General features: G+C 50.4%; 1 protein-coding gene and 1 pseudogene across 3 annotated transcripts in view; both read left to right on the forward strand.

The window, feature by feature from the left end:
- The window catches only part of MYO18B (myosin XVIIIB), a gene marked incomplete at both ends in the record, with an annotated part of 226,000 nt that overhangs the window by 156,363 nt on the left and 43,303 nt on the right, over positions 1 to 26,334 (forward strand). For both annotated transcript variants that reach the window (XM_079717540.1, XM_079717539.1), the window contains 5 exons: positions 3,483 to 3,596; positions 4,975 to 5,091; positions 5,873 to 5,956; positions 7,208 to 7,345; positions 9,691 to 9,876. In XM_079717540.1, coding sequence (XP_079573666.1) covers positions 3,483 to 3,596; positions 4,975 to 5,091; positions 5,873 to 5,956; positions 7,208 to 7,345; positions 9,691 to 9,876 — 639 coding nt within the window. The remainder of the gene's footprint in view (positions 1 to 3,482; positions 3,597 to 4,974; positions 5,092 to 5,872; positions 5,957 to 7,207; positions 7,346 to 9,690; positions 9,877 to 26,334) is intronic.
- Positions 16,904 to 17,128, forward strand: LOC307062100 (dolichyl-diphosphooligosaccharide--protein glycosyltransferase subunit TMEM258-like; annotated as a pseudogene). Its single transcript has one exon. The product of its transcript is annotated as a dolichyl-diphosphooligosaccharide--protein glycosyltransferase subunit TMEM258-like (transcript).

Genomic DNA, 26,334 nt, shown 5'->3' on the forward strand with positions numbered 1-26,334 from the left:
TCCAAGTTCTGTCCGTTCTTCCTGCTGTGTCTACCTCTCATTCTACAGTCCCCACCTGGCTCAGGTCACTGTGACACGGCTTGAGTGGCTTACATGGTAGCACCAAGCCACTGGGCTGTTTTCTCCGCAGTTGGAATTCTCTCTTTATTTTATTTTTTATTTTTTTTGTTTTTAATTTTTTTGGTACGCGGGCCTCTCACTGTTGTGGCTTCTCCCGTTGCGGAGCACAGGCTCCGGACGCGCAGGCTCAGCGGCCATGGCTCACGGGCCCAGCCACTCCACGGCATGTGGGATCTTCCCGGACCGGGGCATGAACCCGTGTCCCCTGCATCGGCAGGTGGACTCTCAACCACTGCGCCACCAGGGACGCCCCTCTCTCTTTATTTTAATCCATGTTACTCTTTCCAGAGAGTGGCTTTCCATGGGGGGCAGCAGAGCCCAGTGGTTAAGGTTTGGGCTCTGGAGTTGGAACAACCAGGCTCCTCTGCTGCCGGCCGTGTGCCTGTGAGCAAGTTGCTTCCCCTCAATGAGCCTCAGTTTCCTCCGAGGTCAGTTGGTCCTCACGGTGGCGCCTTTCTTCTAGAGGGGTTGTGGCGCTATTGTGAAGCAAGGCAGCTAGAGCCCAGTGCCCTGGAAATGTTCCCCAAGCAACAGTAGCCGGTGTGACCACTCATGCCCAAACCATCAGGGCCAAGATAATCCTCTCTCCAGCCCGGTGGGAGCTAGGACTAATGCCGGCAGGCCCTCCACTGCCTGCATGCTGTCTCTGCGCTCCTTTCTGCCTGGGGATAAATTGTCCCTCTCCCAGCTTTCTTCAGGGAGACTGGGGAAAGGAAGGAGCATGTCTAGGTGTACCATCTGTAAAATGGGGATAAAAATAGAGCCTTCTTTCTCCAGGGGCTCAGAGAACCAGCAGCATCATGTTGATGAAACCCTCCTTCAGCTGAAGGAGGGGCTCAGCAGATGGGAACTGCTGTTGTCTATTGGCTCTGCCCTGTTGAGCTACTCACAATGGCTCTCACCTGCCTCCTGGCCCTGGGCCGAGCAACTTGGCCTGGCAGCGGGGCCCCGCTGGACACCTCCCTTCCACTACCAGTTATCTGACATCCTCTCCCACGCTGGCCCATCTGCTCCTGCCTGCCCATTTCTTTTGTTCCTTGCACACCGCCCTGTGCAGACCCTTCCATTTCTCTCCACTTCCTCTCCTTCCTCTCCGACTGGAGTACCTCCACCACCCTCTTCCTGGAAGACCACAGCAGCATCCTCTCTGGCTGCCCTGTTGCTACTCTTATCCACCAAAGCCCCTCCTCCCCACAGCAGCCAGAGGGAGATCATGCCACCCTCCTCCTCAGTCCTCAGAGAGCAGCCGTGGTTCTCCTACAGACTAAAAACAAAGCTAAGCTTTGCGTCCTGGCTCACAAGCCTCACTGATGTGATCCCCATCCACTTCCTCAACATCGCCTCCTCCTGGCCTTCTCTGTGTAGCTGGCCAGCTCCACTGGCTGTCTTTCTGTTCTGCAGCACCGAGTTCCTTCCTGTTCCTGTCTCAAGACCTTTGCACTTGCTGTTGCCTCTACTCAGGGCACCTTTCCACTTAAAGCTCTACCTGCCTGTCTCCTTTGCATCATTTAGGTCTTAGTTTAAATGCCTCTCCTTAGCAAGGCTTCTGACTTATGTGTGAATCCAGAGCTGGCTTTGGGCAGCCCTCCATCCCCAGCCCACCGCCCCCCCCAGCCCCCCCCTTCCCAGAGGCCCTGGAGTCTCCTGCGGGGAAGATGAGACTGCGCCTGACTTCTCATTTCCTCCGTCGATTATTCTCTAACAACGCCAGTTACCTCCCTTGCTCCACATCATTTTTCTCAGTGTGTCTTGATCCCTTCCAGTCGCTGAGGGAAACGGGCCACCGAGCCCTCCTCCCAGGCCCAGCACGGAGCCCAGCTGCAGAAATACGCTTTCCTTGGCGCCTTGAAGATGGGTCTTTTGTGGTCTGAGGCTGCTGGCAGTGGGGTGGGGCTGGGATTAGGGTGCCGTGTGGGGAAGCTGTGGGAGGAGGCTGGGGCCTCGGTTTCCCAGCCTGCGTAATGGGGGTATTAGCAGTGCACACCTCCCAGATCTGCCAGGAGGACTGACGGGCGATATTGGAACGAATGGCAGCCTGCCTGCTCCCCACCTCCCGTGTCATTACTATTATTCTAGCATCTGGGGTGAGCTCATGGACATTCCGAGGAAGATGTTCTCTGCCCAGTTTGGAAGATGAAAACGGTCCCAGGCAGACTCTCCCCACAGAGCCCCGCCTTGGTCAGCTGTCCTTGGGGCATCCTTTACCCTGGCTCCCTCATTTTCCTTTCATAAATCAATGCGCCCCCTTCACTGGGTGGCCTCGGAGATCAGATTGTGTGCATGTCATTTCAGTAGGGGTCTAGTTGGCTTTTCTTTGTCCGGTATCTGTTAGCACCAGGCTTAATGTCATTTACTCTTTTGGAGGGACAGTGGCCTGGCAGTTGAGAAAGCGAGCTGGTCTGGACGATACAAGTGGTGTCTTTGCTCCTTGTAGCTCTGTGACTTCAGACAAGGCGCCACCCCTCTCTGAACCTCAGATGTTTGCCTTCGGTGATTTATAAGGTGGTTTTCTGCTTGGAGATTCTAGGGTTCAGAAATCAGGGGGAAACTCAATCGCAGAACGAACTTAGGGTTTGTGCGTGAATGTGGTCTCTCCGGGGGGAAATGTCTGTCTTCTGGGGCCACACAGGTCATTGTACCTATCTCTATGGCCCCACTTTGCTAGGATAGGAGGCCTACTGTGTACATGTGGACGGAAGGAAGAGAAAGAAAGGGTGAGGAGGAGAAACTTTGAGTCAGTGGCTCTTAACCATCGAGAATCTAGTGAAAGTCATGTACCAGGAAATGCTCACACACAGGATATTTTGCCTACCATTTAAAAGGGGCTTCACAACTCTGGTTAAAAATGTCTACTGGCAAGTCCCCACTGAACGAACTATGAGCACCTCCTCCAGGAAGGCTTCTCAGCCCCCATCCTGTGTTCCGGGGTCCCCATACCCTCCCTTTCCTGGTACCCTTAGAGGCGCTGTCACTACCTGTCCCTGCCTGTCTCCCCCACGGGACGGCAGGGGCCACCTTGACTGTTCTGTGCAAGCCCCATACCTGGCACTTAGTGGGTGGCAGCAAATATCTGCTGAACGGAACTGGGGACTCGCTCCTGGCACTGAATTGGGGGTGGCCTGGCTTTACTTCGTGGGGCAGTGCTAGTTCAGTTTTGAGTGGGCTCAGAACCCAGCTGCCCCTACTGCAAACACCTCTGCTTCCCCCTCTGTGGGTTGATGAACACCCGTGAAGAGGGGAGGGTTGCCTGTAAAGTACTCTTCTGCCTGGGAGGGGCCGGGCTGGGCTGGAGGGGAGGGACGTTCCAGGAGACAGTGTCGCAAGGCCTCTCTCCCTTTCCCTCCCCCTCCTGCCTGGTCCAGCTGCAGCAGAGTGAAGCCAAGTGTGAGGATGCCTTGAAGACCCAGAAGGCGCTGACAGCCGACCTGGAGAGCATGCACAGCGAGCTGGAGAGCATGACCCGCAGCAAGAGCCTGGTACCGGTCCCTCCTGGGGCGGGGGGCCTACTGTGTGCGCAGCATTAGAGGAGGGACCGGGGCACTCACTGTACTGTACTTGGAGGTACAGGCATCCATTGTAGACCTACTGGGTGCTGGACGCTCTGAGAGCACAGGCAGCCTCCTCAGAGCTGAGCGTTACAAAGGTGTAAGGGCACACGTGAGGATCAGCTGTGTGCTCACCTGTGCGAAGGGAGACCAGGAACCCTGCTGTGGACCCAGTGTGTGCTCAGCCCCATGAGGATGCTTCCAGTACGAGCCTGTTGTTCGCTCAGCACCTGAAGTGGGAGCACAGCTATCTATTGTGAGCCCACACTGTGCCCCCCCGGAAGCAGCTCCCAGCCATCTATTGTAGACCTACTGCACACGCACACGCACAGACACACACACACACCACCCCCGAGAGCACTTGGTCACTATTGTTGGGCTACTTCTTCACATCCTTTCTTCTAAGAGCCACGGGTAGCCCTGTGGGCCCACTTGGGCTCACTCCTAAGAGAGACCCAGCCGTCTGTAATGGGCCTACTGTGTGCTCAACGCTGAGCAGGAACAAATGAACATATATTATGGATCTATTATGTTGGTGAAGATTGGGTGTGGGTTTCTAAGTGCCCCATCTAGATGTACAAGGTTGGCTTAAATTTATACGCAACATGTGAAATCCGAAGTTTAGACAGAGCTAGAGATTTATTGGCAAAAGCTTTTCTCAAGATCCCCATTGGCCCTTTTGTCCCAGATTTTATTTGTGCTAGATCAAGGGGAACTTGCCCGCAAACATTCACAAACATGCGCACGCAAGGATGAATGTACACACTCACATACAAAATCACCAGACCCACATATAAAATAAATGCCCTCGTAGGTAAGATATACATTTAAGTTTAGCCATATTTATTGAGATCACTGACACATGTGCACCGTGCACACTTAAACTGTAGGTATGTAGATTCCCAGGTAGGCTTATACGGTCATATATCCATTCACGTACACACATGCTGCATTCACGCAGTCGCAGGCAGGCCCAGCACACACACACACACACACACACAGCATTCATTGACACAGCCATGGCCTCCCTTACAGGCAGGTGTTCACTCACCTGACACACCCACAGGCAAGTCCCCCTTTGTTCTTTTTTTTTTTTTCTTTTAATTAAAAAAAAAATTGTTTGGCTGCGTGGCATGTGGGATCTTAGTTCCCCGACCAGGGATCGAACCCACGCCACCTGCATTGGAAGTGGGGAGTCTTAACCGCTGGACTGCTAGGGAAGTCTAGCCCCGCCTTTGCTCTTCATCAGCCCCCTGTAGTCCCCCTTTTACCCCCCTTTTTCTCGCCCACCATCGTCCTGCCCCCGCAGGTGGACGAGCAGCTGTACCGGCTGCAGTTCGAGAGGGCAGACCTCCTGAAGCGCATCGATGAGGACCAGGACGACCTGAATGACCTCATGCAGAAGCACAAGGACCTCATTGCTCAGGTAATGGCCTCCAGTGGAAGAAGGCTTGGTGGCCTTGGGTGAGTTAGGTGGGGACAGTGAGAAGGTAATGTGGTTGGGCCACTCTCTGGTGCTAGGACCTTGGAGGGATAAGTGCCACACAGGTAAATAGCAACTGTGAATCACACTTTTGTTCAAAATGGGAGTTTATTAGTTCATTTACAAAAGCAGTAGATTCATATGCCCATTATAAATAATTTAAATAATAAATACCTGTGGAAAATAGAAAGCTAGCGGCCCTCCTATCCTCTGGAATTCTTTTCTTTGGGGATAGTCACATTAAACAGTTTGGTTCAACTCTTTTTTAAAGGACCTTTACTCTCCATTGCCTCATTTTAGTCTCTGGACAAACCCTATGGAGAGGGTCTCAGCAGAGACTATCAGCCCAGTTTACAGATGGGGATACTGAGGTGCAGAGTGGTTTTGTGGCTTGCCAAGGCTGGTATCCAGGTCTAGAATCCCAGTTACCTGACCTAGAATAGTGCTCTTCCCTCAGAATTCTGGTCCTGGTGCCGCAGCCAGCTCATTCTGTCTGGGCTCTCAAGGGTGTATAATAAAGCGCTGGATAGTTGACCGAAGCTATGGGCCTGTGTAGTGGGAGTGACTGGGTGCACACCGAGATGAGGGATACTGGGGAGAATGTGAGGTGCCCTTTAGAACCAACTGTTGTCATGCTCTGTGATACATACACATCTGTGGGCAGGGGGAGAAGGGACTTCCAGCAAAGCCTGTGGTTTCAATGTGACATTTTTCGCCTTACCAGTCTGCTGCCGACATTGGGCAGATCCAGGAACTGCAGCTGCAGCTAGAGGAAGCCAAGAAGGAGAAGCAGAAGCTTCAAGAACAAGTACGTATATACTACCAAACGTAAAATAGATAGCTAGTGGGAAGCAGCTGCACAGCACAGGGAGATCAGCTAGGTGGTTTGTGACCACCTATAGGGGTGGGATAGGGAGGGTGGGAGGGAGGGAGACGCAAGAGGGAAGAGATATGGGGATATGTGTATATATACAGCTGATTCACTTTGTTATAAAGCAGAAACTAACACACCATCGTAAAGCAATTATACTCCAATAAAGATGTAAAAAAAAAAAGGACAAGTACGTGCTCAGAGTCTCCATGTTGTGGGGGAGGATCCTGGGAACTGTCATTCATTCATTCACTCAACGTCAGTTGCATGACAGATGGATTGAGGACAATCCCAAGGGGGGTGGGAGGGGGGAGGGGGGGACAGAGGAGAGGGAGAGGGAGGGGGAGGGGGAGAGAGGAGAGAGAGACACACACACACACACACTCCTGCCCACGCTTGTTCAGGATCCATAGATGCCCCACGCAGTGAGGCTCAGCAGGGTTTCCGTGCAGGATGTCTACCCCTGAGAAATGGCTCCAAGGAGAAGGGTCTGGTCTGTGCAAGACAGGATCACCATCCTTTGTGACATCTTCCTTTGAAGTCATGCTTCCTCCAAACACCCCTAAATTTCCCTCATTACCTAGTGGGTTGCTATCATCCATGAAATTCTCAAAGCTCTTCTAGAACCATTGCGTGTGCCCACTTAGAGTGGCTGTCAGAGTGACCTAGTCTCCAACAGTATCTTTGGGCACAGAGTGACAACAAGTGGAACAAAAATAATAGCAGGAGTGGCCACTTGCTGGGTGCTTGCTGTGTACCAGGCACTAATCTCCGTCACACACAAAAATGAAGAAACAAGGCTAAGAGGACACTGACTTGCCCAACACACCCAGCTAGAAAGTGGGGAGCCAGGTTTGGAACCCTGAAATAGGTGCTTGGCTCCCAAACCCACTCTTGGTTGTGTTCTTGATGCTAAAGCTCGCTGTCCACAGACCGGCTTGGTGCTTCATCAGGGCAGGAGGAAGAGGTACGAGAGGCGCTGACTGGAAGGGCTGTTTGGAAGCTGAAGGCACAGGAAGGGTCAGGGTCCCGTGTGGGGTCCTCAGCTGGGATCCAGCAGTTCGTGCTTGTGCACCTGAGCTGGGAAGGAGCAGCGTGAATGGGCCTGGGGCTGGGTCTTGCTGGGACCCCCGATTCTGGGACTCGGGGCTGCCAGGTGGTCAGTGGCCTTCTTGGGTGTGTCCCCAGCTGCAGGTGGCCCAGATGCGCATTGAGTACCTGGAGCAGTCCACCGTGGACCGAGCCATCGTCAGCAGGCAGGAGGCGGTCATCTGTGACCTGGAGAACAAGACGGAGTTCCAGAAAGTGCAGATCAAGAGATTTGAGGTACTTGTTGGCGTGTAAATATTGCTCAGGCCTAGAGCTATGAGGGCTTTCCTGTAAACTCCATCCATCTGTCCACTCATATGCCTTTGTCTGCATCTGGATCACTCATCCGTCTCCTGAGTTCCCTTCCTCCATCCCTCCTTCCTGTCTTCAATCGCACTGTCCCACAAGCTCCCCATTCACTCAGCCTAGTCACCTCCTCTGTCTTCATCTCCATCCACCATCATCGGTCCATCCATCATCCCCCTTTCCATTTGTTCTTCTTCCTTTCTCTATTTTTTCTTCTCTTCCTCTATTCTTTTTCTTTCCTTCAGACCTTGACCCCTCTGTCTGTCCATGTTTTTATCCATTGATCCAGTTCTGCCCGTCTCCATCCACCCACTCATCCACGTATGCACCCGACACTTGTTTTGAGCAGAAATTTATTTTGCCCCTAGTGTGTGTTAGGCTTTGTGTTGGGTGTGTGGAAGACGGATGTATTAAATAGATTCTGCTTTCCAGAAGCATAGAGCTTTGTAGGAGACGTGGGTAAGATATGTACATAAATACCCATACTAAGGAGAGAGGGCTGTGAGGTTTGGAGGATAGAGGTCCTTTCAGGCTGGGGAATCAGGGAGGCTTACAGGAGGAGGTGGCTTTGGTGCTGGACCTTGCAGGACAGGTAAGACTTGGATGGGCTGGGGTGGAGTTCAGTGACTGTATTCACATTTAGCTCTGTACACCAATGTCATGGGACATTTACCGAGGAGATCCCCATTGCCAAAACCTTCCACATCAGCTACCCCATGTGATGTTCATCACAGCCCCATGGGGCATGCAGGATAGAATGAGAAGATGGCCCCAGAGAGGTCAAGTGAGTTATTCAAGATGAAGCCAGGTAGTGTCAGTGACAGGAGGAGATTGACTCTTGACCTTCGCTCCATCCTGGTCTCAGGTTCTGATCTCCCTGCAGCCAGGGGGCTTACCCAAAGTATGACGGTGTGTCTGAGCGATGGGAGGCTGCTCTTCTCATTCCAAAACATTTACCCCCAATCCCCTGTTGGGCTTTTGGTCTCTAAGAAGGCTGCTCTGGATGAAGACGAGAGAAAAATTCTTTGCCTTGGCCCTCAGTGGTTCTCGGAATTGCTCAAGGGATCCCTCAAGGCATAACTGTCTCTGCAGATCACCATGAAACTTTGATCTACTATATTTTAAATGACTAAATACGTAATTTGAGCTATATCACATATCATTTTTTGCTTGATTCTAGCATGGTCAGGTGATAGCAGAGAAGAATACAATTGTAGAGTAACTTTAAATGGCACATTCTGTCTCCAAATTTGCTTTTCCCTCTGCCATCATTATTGGAACTTAGTAGAATCCCAGATCCTTGAGATGGGGTACCTTGGGGACACAATTGGAGGACCATTCTTATGACCCTCCTGTTGCCCTTTGAAACCGTTGCTAAACTCCAGTTGAAAGGGGAAAGAGGAAACAAATCATAAAGCTTTTCTTTTAGCCCATTATTCAGTCTCTGATCTGGAAGGGGGCTCAGAGTCCTTAGCAGGGACCTAAAATATTCATGTGGGTTGCATTTTATGTCATCACTCGAGTATTTACCCATCAGAATCTATTGGTTCCAGACTTGTTGGCCAACTAATGAATTCTGCAGAACAGCCCTTGGGTTGGTTTTCTGTAGCACTGGTGATGCTCACGGCTCTTTTCTCTCTATTCATAGTCTCATTGTGTCCTTGTGGATTTCCACCCCCCCCACACACACACACACAAAGAAAAATGCCATGATATTAGAGCTCAGGCTTACGGGAGATTATTTGCTCAAACTTCCTCATTTTACAAATCGGGAAACCAGAATCCACGTTGGGGAAGGGATTTGGACCCACCGGCATAGTGTCCTTTCCACCTTGCCACTCCACCACCCAAACCTTGAGCTGAATGAAGGTCGCTGTAAATCTTAATTCCCAGCCCTTACCCAGCACATCCTGTGTGCCAGGCGCCAAGCTAAGCCTTCCGCATAACTTAACATGTTCAACCCTGACAGCATCCTGGACATCATCCTGTCGCTCAGAGAGGTTAATAACTCGCCCAAGGTCACACAGCCAGGAAGAGGTAGAGGTAGGATTTGAACCCAGAACATGAATTCAGCATCTGTTACTAAGCTACACTGCTTTTCAGAACAGCAGCTATCATTTTCTATGTTTCCTTCATTTTTGTACCAGAAATCAGGATTATTACCCTGATTACTTTATAAAAATGCACAGAGACTCAGCAAAAGATTTCTTTCTGGAGCCTCCGGGCCCCAGGCTTCTAACTCCAGGGCGGGCGTGTGCTCTCTGCCTGGGCTGCAGGTCCTGGTGATCCGGCTTCGGGACAGCCTGATGAAGATGGGTGAGGAGCTCTCACAGGCAGCCACGGCCGAGTCCCAGCAGAGGGAGAGCAGCCAGTATTACCAGCGGCGTCTGGAGGAGCTAAAGGTGGACATGGAAGAGCTGGTGCAGCGGGAGGCCGAGGCCAGCCGGCGGTGCGTGGAGCTGGTGAGTGTGGTCCTGTGATGGAGGGTTCAGGAGGGGAGCCCTCTTTCCTTCTGAATGGGAGCCTCAGGGCCTGGTCCCTGGGGCCTTTGGGGGTAGACCGGAAGCAGGGAAGAAACCGGAAGGGGATGGGCTGTGAGCCGCACTGCCGTGGGCTGCAAACGCCGGGGGCAGGTCCAAAGTGAGCCAGTCGCATTCACTCCTGCAGGATGACTTCCAGCCACCTTTCTGCCTCACACTCAGACTTTCTCTTCCTGCCTCACACATTCTCCTCCAGAGGCAGGGCGGCCTCGTGCAAAGAGGAGAGAACCAACGTTTATTAAATGTCTCCCTTGCGTGGAGTCTTAACACCCGTAATGCCGTGTAAGGGTCGTAATAACCCTGTGAAGTCAGTATTGTTATCCCATTTTACAGATGAGGAAACCGAGGCTTGACAGAGCTGAGATAATTTGTCAAAGTCATACCTTGTAAATGTCAGAGGTCTTTCTGGGCTGTTAACAGCAACCACAAAGATAAAAGATAAAAACGATCATGCTAAACCCACCATTTATTAAGCACTGGCTATGTGCCAGGTTCTGGGTTAAACCTTTCTTGTTTAAATCTTCCTGTCAGTACTGTGAAGTAGATGGGAAAACTGAGGCACGGGGACACACGTGCCAGATTGAGGCCCAGAGTGGTACATTCCCCTGCCTGAGGCCACATGCAAGTAAGACTTGGAACCCAGGTCTGTCCAACTCTGTAGTCTCTACTTTTATTCACTAAGCCATGCCTGTCCCCTGGTGTGGCCCAAGGTGCATTTTAAAATTTGTTTCCTTCCAAATGGGAAGGTTTCTCCATTGTTCATTGTATTTTTCTGAGAACAGTTTCCTGCAGGGATCACAGAGCGACTGAGAGTGCCCACTCCTCCTTTTCCCCGCGAGCCCAGATATCCCCGAGCCTCCAGGTTTCTGCTTCTGCAGCCTGGGAGGCATCTGGCACCCCCTTTGCCCTCCACCATAGAGCCTTCTCCGAGACAACGCAGAATGTGCTGCAGTTCGGCCCAGAGGGCTTTAAATCACCATCGTCATCTCCTCCCTGCCCTGTCCACTCTGGTTTTGTGACAGGTCTCACCACCTTGTCCTCCTGCAGCAAGTATGTTTCCCGGGCCACTGCCTCCCGCGGCCAGTGTCATCCCCATAGCTCTGTCCCTGACAAGCCAGCAGCCCGGCTGTCGTGTCGGGACGAGGTGAGGCTCCACACAGAGACCCAGGTTCCCAGACAGATCCAAGCCCCGTGACTGGCAGTGCCTCCACCCGCCTTGGCCCTGGGAGAGGGAAAGGCTCTTTCTTCCAGCTGACGGGCTAACTTCCTCATGAACCAGCCCTGCTCCTCTTGCAGCTGAGCCCCCTCCTGCCATCTCTGGCTGCAGTGAGAGAACATCCCCAGCACTCCTCCTCCGATGTCTTCTTCAGCTGGCGGGACACCAGGCTTCCCCGTCACATCAGATAGTGGTTTTCCTCCTCTCCTCTCTGCTCTTTTCCTCGCTCTCCCTCCCCTCCCCTCCCCTCCCCTCCTCACTTTCCTCTCCCTACCCCCATTCCCAGGGACATGTTCAGATCTTTAAAGGCCCTAAAATCTGGAAAAGGTTATAATGCAACCCCCATATATGGGTCAGAACTTCAAAGCACAAAGCTTATGTGTATGCTAAAATTAGACCTGCATCTTTCTCTGTTTTCTCATTGTAAGATTCTGGGTAAGCTTACCGAGGCTGAACTATTCTTTTTATTTTGGTGTGTGTTTGGGGTTGGGCGGTGTATCGGTTTTCCAGGGCTGCCTTAGAAATTTACCCCAAACTGGGTGGTTTAAAACAAGAGAAATTTATTCTCTCACAGTTGTGAAGGCCAAATGTCAGAAATCAAAGTATTGGCAGGTCTATGCTCCCTCTGATGGGTCCAGGCTAGAATTCTTCTTTGCTCTTCCTAATTCTGGTGGTTCCGGGTGTTCCTTGGCTTATGGCTGGGTCACTCCAGTCTCTGCCTCTGTCTTCACATGGTTCCTCATCCTGTGCGTGTATGTCTCAGATACCCATCTGCCTTTTCTTCTAAGGCCACCTGTAATTGGATTTAGGGCCCACTCTAGATCCAATTTGATTTCGTCTCAGGGCCCTTACTTTAATTACATTCGTAAACACCTTTTTGCTGAATAAGGCCGTATTGACAGGTTCTGGGAGGACGTAGCTTCTGGGGGGCCACCCTTCAACCCGCTACGGAGGGAGGGCGTGTTCCTCCACAGCCGGTTTCTGCAGTGATTCCGTGGATGGGCAGGGCTCACGGGGACAGTGTTAGGCTGGCAGACCTGTCCTAATAGGGGATGTCCCGAGCTCACCAACCTACCTGCCCTCAAGTAGGCCCCTTGCCTTTGAGCCCTGGGATATTTCCTCTGGGGGAGGAGAGGATATCATATTTTCTTACTTTCTCATTTATCCATTTATTCATTCAGCACCAGCTCTGGGCCTGGCACGGGGATGGGCATTGGAGGGGAGGGGCGGGGAATCATAACGTCCCTGATTTTTACACACTCACAGTGTGGACAGAATGCTGCTCAGTGGGAGAGTTCAGCGAACACTGTCATTTTCAGAGGAACCCTGTTGGTGAGGCCCCTCCCGTTGCGTAGCATCCTGGCACTTTTCCAGGTATCACAGGAGGTGACACCTCACCTCTCAGGTTCGTGTCTGTGCCACCAATTTCCCTTCCTCCCACCTACCCCTGTAAGGTAAGGGGGGAGCTGCTCCGTGCCATGTGTTCTCAATAAGCTTCACCTGCAAGGCAGTCAGTCAGGGTTCTGGTTCTTTCGTTCATGTGATTGGTATGTATCCCTAGGTTTTACTCTGGGCCAAACCCAGTGCTGGATGTTGGGGACCAACAGGGAACAAGACACACACCCTCACCCTTGAGGAGCGCGTGCTGAAGGGAGAGATATTGCCAAGGCCGTTGCTTGTGTATTTTATATGTTTCTCTGCAGTGGTCGCTCAGAGCTTTCACAGGCAAAACAAAGGGTCTGTGTGCTGGGATTTGGAGGGTTCTTAGAAGACCAGTTGACATCATGCTCCCGGTCATCACCACAAATCACTTCTTTGAGTAAACCATTGCCCATTTCATCTTCTATTTTTAAAGTTCACATCTCTCTGGGAGGGATAGTGAATTTCTGAACTCCCGGGGCCAGGCATACCTTCCTTCCTTCATTCATTCCTTGGACAAACATTGATTGAGTCGCTCTGGGCTTAGGCTCTTTGCAGATGTCATCTTCTTTCACGCTTACGTCACCCCAGCAGGTATGGACGCGAGGGGTGCCTGGCCCAGGGCTGCAGAGTCAGGAGTGGCAGAGCTGGGATCGGCTTCCCTGCGTGTCCAGCGCTAAAGCTTTCGCTGGGACACCACGTTGCCCTCCCGACCCAACCCTGCTGAAAAATGGCTCTGCTGTGGAGTCCCCAAAAAGGATCCTACACTCTGGGCCCTGGTGAGAAGCGGGAAGGATATTGATGGATCTCCCCTCAGTGTTCCTTTCCACCTGTCCCACCCCGTCCCATTTGTCACTGTTGGTGTTGGTTTAAAGGGCCGCAGGTTGTTCCGTGAGAATGATTTACACCCCTGGTTGGCAAACCGGCATGTCCAGATCAGGATCAATTACCCGCGGATGGAACTTCTCTTCCCAGAAAACAGAAAAATGAGGTTTTGCCATTAATTTTGGTAGATGCACTATTCCTGGCGGCTCCAGGAACCATTATGGAGAAAAGAATACTCTGGCTCTAAGTCATTCAAGTCCTTTTTCCACTGGGGTGGCAAGACAGCTTATCCGTGGATTTATATCCTGTTGTTTTTCAATAGTTACAGAGCTCAGGGGAAACCACCTCCGCCCCAGGTCAGGGTGACGAAGGGCTGTCAAGGACAGTTAGAAGAGTTAGAGTTGAGGGTGACAGGAAGGCCTGCCCTCTGCCGGCTTTCAGCCAGGTGCACTGGCTTTGGACGCTCCACCTGTCGGGTTCCCCTTCAGCACCTTGGCCTGGCTCTCTATAGTCTTAACTTTCCCCTGAAAACCTTAGATGGCGCCTCTGCACACTCTTAGCTCAGCACTCAGTGACCCAAGCTAGAAATCACGGTGGCCCATCTCTCTCTGAGTCATACAGATTAATGGCCACACCTGCTGATTTTATCCTACTGAGGTATTTTTCAAATCCATCCTTTCCAGTCCCAGCCCTACGTCCTCCCTCTCTGTTTTAATCTGCAGCCCCTCTGGTCTAGGCCTGTACAGTTACCTTGTATCCTGGCTCCCCACTTTTCCTCTACTCTTGCTCCTCCCTCCCAAAGGTCATTCTAGAAGGGACACATCTTACTGTGTTGCTCTTCTGCTAAGAAATCTTCCATGGCTCTCCACTGCCTTCAGAGCAAAGCCCCAAGTTCTTCCCAGAAATCTAGCCTCTGTAGACTTCTCTGCCTTTGGTTGTCTGCCTCTCGTCACCTCGTGTGATCTACTCAAGCACAGAGGCGTCAGGCCCCGGTGCCAGGTCATTTCCGGGCTCATCACCTTTGTTCTCCTGCATCCCTCCGCCTGCCTGCTCAGCCTGTAACAGGTCAGAGCTCACCTTCAGGAAGCCCTCACTGTTACCTCCACCCATCACTAAGCTACGTACCTCCTCTGTGTTCCCACATCGCCTTGTGTTCACCCCATTCATATGGGCTGTTGTCATTGCTTGTGTTCTTGTCTTCCTAGACAGGGAGCACCTGAGAGAGGGGGGTGGGTTTTATTTGACTCTTGGTCTCCAGTTCAGGGTTAGGCACAGGTAGATTCTCAGGAATTGCTGAATGAATAGTTTCCACAGTGTTTTGGAGTTTTACCTTTTGAGAGAACAGCTCAAAAATTATCTTAAAAATTGGAACTTTCAGACCAACACACTTTACTTTGTGTCCTGCCGTGTGCCCGTCCCTGTGCCTGATGTTATGGGAGATGCAGACGTGAGTGGACCAGGGACCGTGCCTCTGGAGACCTCAAGTTCCAGAGGAGGAGATGCATGTGTCTCTAAATACTTCTGGTACAGGATGGGATGTGCGAGCAAAGGAGGAAGTGGTTTGGTAGAACCGGGAGACGTGGAGAAGATTGCATGGAGGATGCAGTGCTGGCCAGCGCGTGGTCGTCTCAACCTCATCATCATCTCTGACCTGCATTCAGCAGACGTCTAGGGCACGCCTGCCATGTGGCGGGCCATGTCCAGGTCTCCAGAAAGGCAGAGATAAACCCACATATCGGGATGTAAACCCAGACTCTTCACCTCCGCCTTCTTTTTTTTTTTTTTTTTTTTTTTTGCGGTACGCAGGCCTCTCCCTGCTGTGGCCTCTCCCGTTGCGGAGCACAGGCTCCGGACGCGCAGGCTCAGCGGCCATGACTCATGGGCCCAGCCGCTCCGCGGCATGTGGGATCTTCCCGGACCGGGGCACGAACCCGTGTCCCCTGCATCGGCAGGCGGACTCTCAACCACTGCGCCACCAGGGAAGCCCACCTCTGGCTTGCTTTCTTCTCTTCCTTCTTTCTCCTTGCAGCTCCCCCACTGGCCGCCAGCTGCAAAACCCCTCCCTCCCCCCACTGCCACCTGCTCTCTCCTGCTGCTTCTCTTGCTTGACAAGTGCTCACTTGACTGGGTGTGGACATGTGGTTTCTCTCTCTCTTTCTCTCTCATTTCCTCACACAGTTCTTCTGGCTCCCCTTGGAGAGGAGGAGGGTGTGTATTAGCCTCTCAGGGCCGCCGTAACAGATTGCCAAAAGCTGGTTGTCTTAAAACAATAGAGACGTGTTGTCTCACAGCTCTGGGCGCCAGAAGTCTGAAGTCAGGGTGTCAGCAGGGCCACTCCCTCGGAAGGCTCTAAGGGAGGCTCCTTCCTCCTTCTGCCAGCTTCTGGGGGCTCCGGGTGTTCCTTGGCTACGGCCACATAACTTTAATCTCTGCCTCCGTCTTCACATGGGCTTCTTCTCTGCCCTGTCTCTGTGTCCTATCTTCTCATAAGGACACCAGGCCTTGGATTTAAAGCTCCCCTAATCCAGTATGACCTCATCTTAACTAACTACATCTGCAAAGACCCTATTTCCAAAAAGGTCACATACTGAGGTTCCAAGTGGATATGGTTTTGGGGAGGACACCTCAGCTCACTGCAGGCTGGTGGAAAGAGCATTGGACTTGAAGTATGAGACCTCGGGTGGCTAAGTTAACACTGCAGAACCTCAGTTTCCCCATCGGTAAATTGGGAGCAAAATACAACCGATCTCATTGAGAGGCCGTGAGGAGTAAATGAGATGGTGTAGGTGAAAGTGCCCAATGATAGCACACAGTAGGCACTTAATAGATGCTCCCTTGTTTTCTTTCCCCTTTCTTTTCACTCCTCCCATGACTCTTGGTCCACTCAGACTTCGTCACAAGTCTGCCAGCTCTGCAGCCGCATCCCGTGCTACACGCACGATGGCTGGGGCAGTGTTGATGAGAGCTAGTGCTTTACTGCTGTGTGCTGGGCATTGAGTTAAGGACTTTACATGAGATCTCTCTTTTAAGCCTCTCTGTCTGAGGTAACTATCCCTGTTTCACCAATAAAGAAACTGAGATCAGAGAACTGAAGCAACTTCTCTCTCCAAAGTCACAATCCCAGCTAAGTGGCTGAATTAGAATCTGGACCAAGATCTCACCAGCTCAAACCCATTCTCTCCCTTAGAAGATTTAGACACATGGTATTTCCTCATTCAAGTACCTTTTTTAAAAGTGAGTCATAAAAATTAATACTGCCTTTGATTCTGTAATCTAGGGTTGCTCAGTCTTGGCATTATTGACATTTTGGGGTGAATAATTGTCTGATGTGGGGCTGTCCTGTGCTGTGTTGGATATTTAGCAGCATCTCTGGCCTCTACCCACCAGATGCAAGTAGCTCCCCACCCAAGTCATCACAATCAAAAATATCTCCCCCCTGGTGGCGGAGCGGTGGATTACCCTGGGCCCGGCAAAACAGAGCTTGAGGACATGAGCAGATACACCAGCCCAGTGAACCCGGCTGTCTTTCCGCATCTGACCGTGGTGCTGTTGGCCATTGGCATGTTCTTCACTGCCTGGTTCTTCATTTAGGAGGTCACCTCCACCACATCCACTCGGGATATCTACAGAGAGCCCCTCATCTCTTTAGTGGCCTCACTCTTCATGGGCTTTGGAGTCCTCTTCCTGCTGCTCTGGGTTGGCATCTACGTATGAGCTCCCAAGGGTTCCAACCAGGCGGCTTTACTGAATCCCTGCTTTTGTAAATTAATTTTTTTTTTTTACTATGCCGGAAGTGTCCCATCGGCTGCTCACAATAAAGGCAGATGTGTGACCAAAAAAAACCTTCAGACCTTGCCAGATGTACTCTGGGGAGCAAAGTCACCCCATTAATAATCACTGCTCTGATCTCATCCTCACAGTAACCCTTAAGGTAACGCCTGTGATACTCCCCATTTTACGGATGGTCAAACTGAGGCTCAGGGCAGAGGGGTGATATGACGTGCCCCAGGTCACAGAAAAACTGGAGTGGGGGTCACATCAAAAGAGAAAAATTCAAGGGTGAGCGGAAGAGGCAGCCTAACACCCTCCACACGAAGGAAAAAGGCAGTAGCAGTTCCAGCAAAAGCCAGTCCTAACCTTTCCGAGACCCAGAGGTGACTTCGCAGCAGAGTCTGATTCTAAGTGGAATGGAAGGCCTCGCTGCAGGCTGTGTGCTTTTAATAATGTTTAAATAAAACATGGGAGCATGGGTGAGATCTCCGCACCAAGCCTGGCTTGTCAGCAGCCCGAGCAGTCATAAATAGTTAATAGACAACCACTCACGGATCTACTTCTTTTAAACCTAGCATCAATTATATATGGTTCATGAATTATTTATTTGGTGTTACTCTGGGGTGTATTTTCCACTTTCGGGGGGAAAAAATGAAAACAGTGTGAGGCCTAAAAGAGATGAAGGGATGTCTCCCTTCTGTGTTGGTGAATTTTCCTGTGAGGAGAAAGCCTCCCATGGATGCAATGGAGAGGTTCACTTTGAACTGGGATCTGGGAAGACTCTGCCAGATCACCAGGAGGAGAGCTTGGGGCGGCGGTGTTCTGGCAGAGGGTTAACAACCGGCTCTCCAGCGTAGGTGGAATCCCAGTTGGTCTGTAGTGTTTTCCAGTCTCTGTGGTGTAAATCTTCCCCCGCGGCTGGTTTCCAGCTAACGATGTGCGGTGTTGGGAAGCCACGCCCAGCAGTACTGTTACATGGCATCTCCACTGGACAGACATGATAGACAAAAACAACTTCAAAAGCATGGGCAGAATGTTAGTAAAATTAGGAAGCAGTGTGTTTTGAGTATGTGTTACCTTTGTCTTTAATGTGATTTATTTAATTGTAAGTTGACATTATTCGATTTTTAATAATACGTATTTGTGTAACAGCTGGCTCGCAAAATTCCTGAAAACTCAGCCATCAGCTCTTGCCAGTCTGTGGGAGCTGGTTCCAGCGCATCCCAGGCTTGGAGCTTCCTTGGGGTGGGGTCGCCCTGCCCTGGTTTGGAGTAGAAGCAACAGAAGCGTGGAGTCCGAAGGCTCTCACGTCAAATCTCATCGCTCACTGTCTTTTTTAAGCCAGATTACTTCACTATGAGAACTCTGCCCTCTTGAGGAGGACGTTCTTTCACCTCATGTATGAAATGGGTGTGATCAGATCTACTCAGAAAGACTGAAGCGAGTAATCCACACCATGCTTCTTGCTCCGCCTGTCACATAACTGTCCCTGCAGGCATGCTGGCTGCTCCGTCTTCCCCTCTGGTTCTCTTTCTTGTGTCTTCTGAGAATCTGGCCGTAGCTGGTAAGGGCTTCAGGAAGCCCAAAGCCAGATTCTGTTTAGTTTTCGTGTTTGTTTTCGCTTTTGGTTTGTTTTTTGGCCACCCAAAGACCCATGTTTCCAAACTCTAGGTCAGAACACAGACCCCTCCCACCACCTGCCCCCGGGGGTATATCCACCAAACCCAGAATTAAGGGTTTCATTTAAAAAAACTCTCAGTGTTTTTCTCCCGCCAATGGCTCTGAACTTCAGAGCATAAAGATGAATTATTTTGGCTGGGAACTGAAGTATTTAAAAAGGCATTCCATGTGGAGGGCATTTGGGGCCATGAGCAGGGTATAAATAACACCTTTTATAGCTCTCTTGACAGGGAGATAGCTCTCCTAATTACTGTCCCGTTATCTCAGTGTGATCCAAAATGGCCCAGCGTGTTTATAAACTCCCTGTTCACACACTGCTTCCCTCCCCACTAGTCACAGCCTCCTGTGCTCTCAGCTGGCAGGGGAGAACGTGGGCCTTTGTATCATCCCCACTTCCAGGCACTGTGGGCTCCTCTGCTTGTCTCCCCACAAAGGTTTCCATACAAAAGAAACTTGGTCCTAAAAGGGACTTAGAACCGGGTGTTGCCAGCCCCAGACATATTTCTGAAACGGAATTTTTCCAAGCTCTCCTGATCCCAGGTGGTGAATGTGCTTGTCTCAATTCAAGAGGTGTTACCATCTAACAAAATGAGTTTCTTTGCGTCTGCCTCTGAGATGAGATATCTAGATAATAAAATCTATTACCAAAAGCCTACCTAGGGATAATTGGGTCTATTACTCCCTGACTTTTGGCTTTGTTTCTGCATCGAAAACAGACGCTCCAGTAATTAATCAGAATTGAAAGTTGCTAATACCAATTACAAATAACACGTGGAGTCTGGAGATGGCAAACAAAAGAGCAAATACTAATCTTGTCCCCAGAGACTTCATCAGTTGAACTTTTGTCACCTTAGACTTGTGGAAATTAGAGTAACTTAACCTCCCAAAGTTACTTAAAAAAAAAAAAGAAAAGTGGGAGGAGACATTGATTGAGCGGTGCAGGTGTACATTAAATTATTAAAATAAATCCAATTGGAATTGTTTAGATGAGACTAAGCCACACTTAATTGCATGTCAGAGAGGCTTGGGAAGGTTAATCTTCACTACTGAAAGCACAGTCATTGTCCCAATTGGACATCTTCAGGAGGTAGTGGTCCCAGGGAGCCCCAGATCAGATTCTTAATGTTTTAAATTCATCTCCAGACTATAATTTGGTTTGAAAAACAATTCATCTCTTTCTGGTGCCCTTTTTCTTTTTTTTTTTTTTTTTTTGTCTTTTTTGGCTGAACTTAAACAATGAGAAAGTAGATGGAGACCTCAGAACTTGAGGATAGACCAAGCAATGGTAAAGAAAATGGTTCTTTGGGGGAGAATTGGCTGATTTGGAATTGCAAGCATGTGGAAATAGAAATGGATGAGTGAATTGGTCTAAATTACAGCTCTTTTGGTTGTAAGTGACAAATCTCGAACTGGCTTAAGCAAACAGAGTTTATCAGAAAAAAAAAATTTGCTTACTTTTGCCCTCAAGCATTGTTTGGCACATAGGAGGCGTAAAAAATGCACGCCAAACGAAGTAGGAGCTTGACAGAAGTGGCAGAGAACTAGGAGTCAGGAGACTGGGTGCAAATCTCAGTGCCATCACTTCCCTACTGTGTGCCTTTGGTCAAGATGCTCACCTTCTGTGTCTCTGTTATCTTATAAAATAGGATAGTCATTGCAACTCCATCACATCATTTCAAGGCAGATTTAATGAAATAATGCATTTAAATGCTTATCACAGGGCATAAAGCAAACTCACTGTCACATCATCATCATTATCACTGCCTTAATTTGTTCAGGCTGCTGTAACAAAACACCATAGACTGGGTGGCTTATAAACAACAGAAATTTACCACTCACAGTTCTGGAGGTTGGGAAGTCCAAGGTCAAGGCACCAGCATTTTGGCGAGGGTTCTCTTCCTGGTTCACAGCTGGTGCCTTCTTGCTGTGTCCTCACGCAGTGGAAGGGTCTAGGACTGTCTCTGCCTTCTAATCCCATTCATGAGGGCACTGTCCTCATGACCTGATCACTTCCAGAGGCCCCACCTACTAATACCATCACCTTGGGGGTTGGGATTTCAAAATACGAATGGAGTGGAGGGCCAACATTCAGACCAAGCAGTCATCATCACTGTCACCTCCATCATCACCACTACCACCATTGCCATCATCATTCACCATCATCATCATCACCACTACCACCATCACTGCCATCACCATCCTCATTCTCATCACTGTCATTATCGTCACCACCAGCATCACCATGAGAGTGAGACCCAGAGCAGAGAGCACAGAAGAGCCCCCTCGAGAACAGGCAAGCTCTGAGCTTTAGAGCAGAGGTATAAGCCTAGGCAGTGGTTAAATCATTTCCAGTTGGACAGTTCTGGGAATTCTGTCCCCCACGTTCTGGCCCCACCCCCCCACCCCCGTGACCCATGGGTTCATAGATGCCTCCTTTTTTGTGCTCAGTGTCCTGGGCACCAGCTTCATTGGAATTCTGTTCTTTGCCCAGTCTTGCCTTGGCTGCATTCCAGGTAAATGACCTGGAGCCCATCCTGCTGCATGTCACCCCTGCCGCCTGCCTGCTCACATAATTAGAATCAACACATTCATTTCCCTAACAGCAGTCTAATCTTCACCCTGAAAAGTTTTCACATGGAAGAAGAAAGGCAAAGACAAGCTACATCTGTCCTTGTTCAGGCAATTTGCAGCTGTCCGCAACTGACATCCACCCAGCTGGGCAGCCGAGCCAGGCTTCCTGTTCGCTTTTGGTGGGAGGTGATGCAGTCCATGCTGTTATTAAAATTTGGCAGTGGTTTAGACATGCAGCGTCCTGCTGGAAGGAGGCTTATCAACAAACACTCAGGGGGAATCCTTTAGGCTCCAGCCTTTATGAGCTAATTGCTTGGCAGGTGGGGAAGAAAAGACGACTGATGTGACTTCTCAGCAAACAAAAGGAAAAGAACTCAGGAGATAAGATGGTTTTCACTTCTTCTGAGAGGGTGGCCAAACCTCACGAGATTGTACCCAGTAGCAATGAAATGTGCTATGCCAGGGATCAGCAAATGTTTTCTGTAAAGGGCCGGTAGTAAATATAGTTTAGACTTTGCAGGCCATACTATAGCTGTTGAAACTACTCAACTTTGCTGTAGCACAAAAGCAGCCAGAGACAGTACCTCAGTGAATGAGTATGTGTGTTCCTATAAACCTTTGTTTACAAAGCAGACTGGTGGTGGGCCAGATTTGGCCCCTAGACTGTGGTTTGCCAACTGCTGCTCTAAGCTCTTTTGGAAGGAAAAGCAGAGTTGGGAATGCATAGCAGAACTAGATTTAAATCATAGCTCTAGCCCTTCCAGACTGTGTGTACAGGGCAAGTCACCTGCTTTCTTTGAGTCTCAGTTTCCTCATCTGTAAAAAGGGGTCTAAGGTAACCTGGATATTAGAGGAGTGTCTTGCACATATTAAATGTCAATAAAGTGTAACTCTCCCTCGTGCCCACCTCCTCACCCCTGCTAAAAATCACGAGGGAGTAAACCTGATGAAAGACGGCTGCCTGGAGCTTTCCTGTTGACCCCTGCTATGAGGACAGGATCGGTGATGCCAGTCTTTCTGTAGCTCATTTGAAGGTCTAGCGGCTCTGAGTTTCCCAAGGATGGTCCTTCTGTTGTCCGTTTCTACCAGGGCCCTCCCACACCAGTATGCCGCCCCTGGCTCAGCCCACCCATCTCCATCACAAGGACACAAATCAAGATTCTGTGTACACACATCTCTTGTTAGAATGAGTAGCTAATGAGGGTAGTTTAACGTGAGGCCAACATTGAAGACTGTATCTGCAGGTCAAGGACACTGTTTCAAAGCCAGTATTATCTCTGTGTTTTAACTCGTGCGATTTTTAGACAGGGTCTTCAGGATAGTTCTGACGTTTGTGTGATGATGCTAATAGTTAAGACTCACTTGAGTGGGGTGGGGGGGAGGAGGGGAGGAGATTGCTCTTTGTAGGAGAAGGGTAAACACAGCCCTGCTTTGTGACTCTGTGGATTTACATATTTATTGTTTCTGTTATGGACACCAGCTGGAGGTTGATTTTAAGTTGGGTTATGTATAGTTTGTATTTACTTATTATTGTTTTCATTGTTGTGGTTGTTATGATTATTATTTCTATAACAGCCTACCATTTGTGCCAGGCCTAAACGTGGTTTGTACATTCTGCCATTTACTTCTCCCAAAGTCCCCGTGACCTACCTCCAAATCAGGGTGTCATTCTCAGACCAGCAGCCTTGGCTGCAGGACCTCAGGCCCCACCCCACACCTCTGAGTCATGATCTGCATTTTAACAAGACCTTCAGGTGACTCACACAGACAGGAAGAGTCCTGATGTAGGTGCTTCACCCTGACTCTGTTACAGGTGAGGGGCAGGAGGCCAAGAAGGGTGAGAGACAGGGCTTCTCCCATCCAGACCCTAATCACACAGTCTACTGCCCAGTGTAGCTTATGGCCCCTGCTTTTGTATCAGTGATTTGGTGGTTTTGCTTCTGTGTCTTTTTCCCCCAATGACACCGTCTACTTCCTTTCTTCTTCTTCTTCCTTTCTTCTGATTCTTTAAGAAGAATCACTTTCTTCTTAACCCTTCCAGGGCGGGGCCCAAAAGTTAACTACACACCCAGGAAGGGTTCAGCTGTCTACTGCGGTGAGACATTTGCATATGCAAAACTGAGAACCTGCTGTTTTTTTGTTTTGTTTTGTTTTTTGGCTGCATTGGGTCTTCCTTGTTGCCTGCGGGCTTTCTCTAGCTGCGGAGAGCAAGGTTACACGGGCTTCTCGCTGCGGTGGCTTCTCTTGTTGCAGAGCACGAGCTGTAGCCACACGGGCTTCAGTAGTTGTGGTGCGTGGGCTTTGGTAGTTGTGGCACACGGGCTCAGTAGTTGTGGCTCACAGGCTCTAGAGTGCAGGCTCAGTAGTTGTGGCGCACAGGCGTAGTTGCTCCGAGGCACGTGGGATCTTCCCGGACAAGTCCTTGAACCCGTGTCCTCTGCATTGGCAGGCGGATTCTTAACCACTGCACCACCAGAGGAGTCTGAACCTCAGGATTTTAGAACAGGGGCCAGGTAGTAAATACTTTCAGCTTTGTGGACCACAGAGTCTCTCTGTCTCAACCTCTGAACTCTAAAAGCAGCTGTAGACAAGACAAACGAGTGTAGTTGTGTTCCAATAAAACTTTATTTACAAAAACAGGTACAGGCCAGATTTGATCCCAGGAGCCAGAGTTTGGGCCTTGTTTGGAACATAAAAGTTGAAAGGGTTTCCTCAGGTGCTGGGATTTGCATAGTAAACTCACAGACCTACTTTAGAGGTTCCTAGGGGCCCCACTCGGACATGGGGCCGTTTTGAGGATGGTTTTGCCTAGTTCAGACCATGTCTCTCCCAGGACAGCATCTGGCCTCCAGGGAGGGAATGAGGGAGGAAGGAGCTTCGAGGGGCTGTGGCTGACATGCTCCCTGGTGCTGGGAGAAAGCCAGAGAGCCTGTCTCTGAATGGAGGGAAACCAGTGAGAAGCCGTTGGAACCACGCCTGCCTTCCCCGGAGCCAAGCCTCTGGATGAGAAGCAGGAGATGACCCTGAGAGGCTGCGAGGGCAGGACGGACAGACCCGGGAGAGCCCTGGGCCCAGCTGCAGGGCGGATGTGATGAGGCTGTCCCTCCCAGAGGCACGTGCCACCAGGCCGTAACCTTGAGATGTGCAGGGGAGAGAACGCGCAGCGCTTGGCGGTTGCTTTTCCTTCCTGCTGGGTCAATAAAGGACTAAATGGACCACGAGCAGCCACGTGGCTGTTGTAATTCTAGACTCCATCAAAGGGAAGATCAAAAACGTGCACAGAGGGAGCTTCCTTCCGCATCTCTGAATCTTCCTGCTGGGAGCCCGGGAGCTGACATGTACTGCCTGTCTGTGCTGTGGCCCACCTCGTGCCCCATCTCATTAAATGGGCACTTCCAATCCTTGGAGCGAGGTGGTATTTTTATCTCTGTTTTACACTTTTTTTTTTTTTTTTTTTTTTTTTTGCGGTACGCGGGCCTCTCACTATTGTGGCCTCTCCTGTTGCGGAGCACAGGCCCCGGACGCACAGGCCCAGCGGCCATGGCTCACGGGCCCGGCAGCTCCGCGGCATGTGGGATCCTCCCGGAGCGGGGCACGAACCCGTGTCCCCTGCATCGGCAGGCGGACTCTCAACCACTGCACCACCAGGGAAGCCCTATTTTACACATTTTAAAGAGGCTTACATAGAGGTGAAGTGACTTGCCCAAGGCTGGATAGCTAGGAAAAATTGGCACCGGGATATGGAATCAGTCTCCTGACACTAAAACCTATGCTCTCAATCGCAGTGTTGGTGTTTCTCAAACATCGAGTGCATACAGATCACCCTTGGATGTTGTTCAAAGGCAGAGCCTGAGTCAGCAGGGCTGGGACAGGGCTGGAGAGCCTGCATTTATGACCGGCGTCCTGGTGATGCTGGCACACGGACCTCACTGGGAGTGGCTGGCCCTACATGATACCCTCTCCTTATGCCAGAGCCTCTGAAGTCACGGGAAGGGGAGGTTTATGTTTTGTAAGATGAGGTCACACAGCAGGAAGTGGCTCATTCAGGATTCAGATTCATATCGGTGTGGTCCAGAGTCCGTGTCTTCTAAATTAATGTCTCCCACCTACCATTATGCCTTTAGCTTGGCTCTCACCTGCGGTCGATTTTGCCTCTCAAGTAATAATATCTTACAATATCTGGAGACATTTTTGGTTGGTACATCTTAGGGGCGGGCGGGGTGCTGCTGATGCCTAGTGGGTTAGAGGCCGGGCTTGCTGCTGAGCATCCTGCAACACCCAGGACCACTCCCTTCCCCCCGCCAACAAAGATTCATGTGGCCCCAATGGCAGTAATGCTGAAGTTGAGAAACCCTGAATTTTAGCTCAGCCTTCTTCAGTCCAGAAAATCAAAATCCATCCAGAACCCCTCTCCGGAGGCCACATAGTGCCCTTGAATTAGAGGAGTTAGCATTTGAAACCGTCCCACGAAAGTGGCACGAATAAGTGAGAATCATAACTAGCAAAAATGTCCATTTCCCAATGGATGGGTGGAAATTTCCCCGGGTCTGAAACGCGGCCAGGGTGTTCGTGTCTCTGTTAACATCCTCTTGCCTCTGCAGATGGAAGCCAATCAAGTCTAGAGATCACTGTCTTCATCTCTGGTCGTTATCACGCCTGGCTACCCGCTGCTTGTCAGCGTCTTTTGCTCTTTGTGTCGCACGCGCCGTTTTCTCTGACAGTAGCTCCTTCACCTGTTTCTCAGCGAGACAGCATTATCTCTGGTCCAAGCACAAGGAAAGCCAGGATGGCCTTGATCGCCAATACCAATATCTCTCTGGTCCTTGTTCTCCCTGATCAGTTCTTGTGGGGAACATATCTAATAATACAAGACTATTAATGGGGGTTGATTTACCTGG

This window comes from Hyperoodon ampullatus (genome assembly GCF_949752795.1).
Source record: "Hyperoodon ampullatus genome assembly, chromosome: 13".
In the NCBI taxonomy this organism is placed as follows: Eukaryota; Metazoa; Chordata; class Mammalia; order Artiodactyla; family Ziphiidae; genus Hyperoodon; species Hyperoodon ampullatus.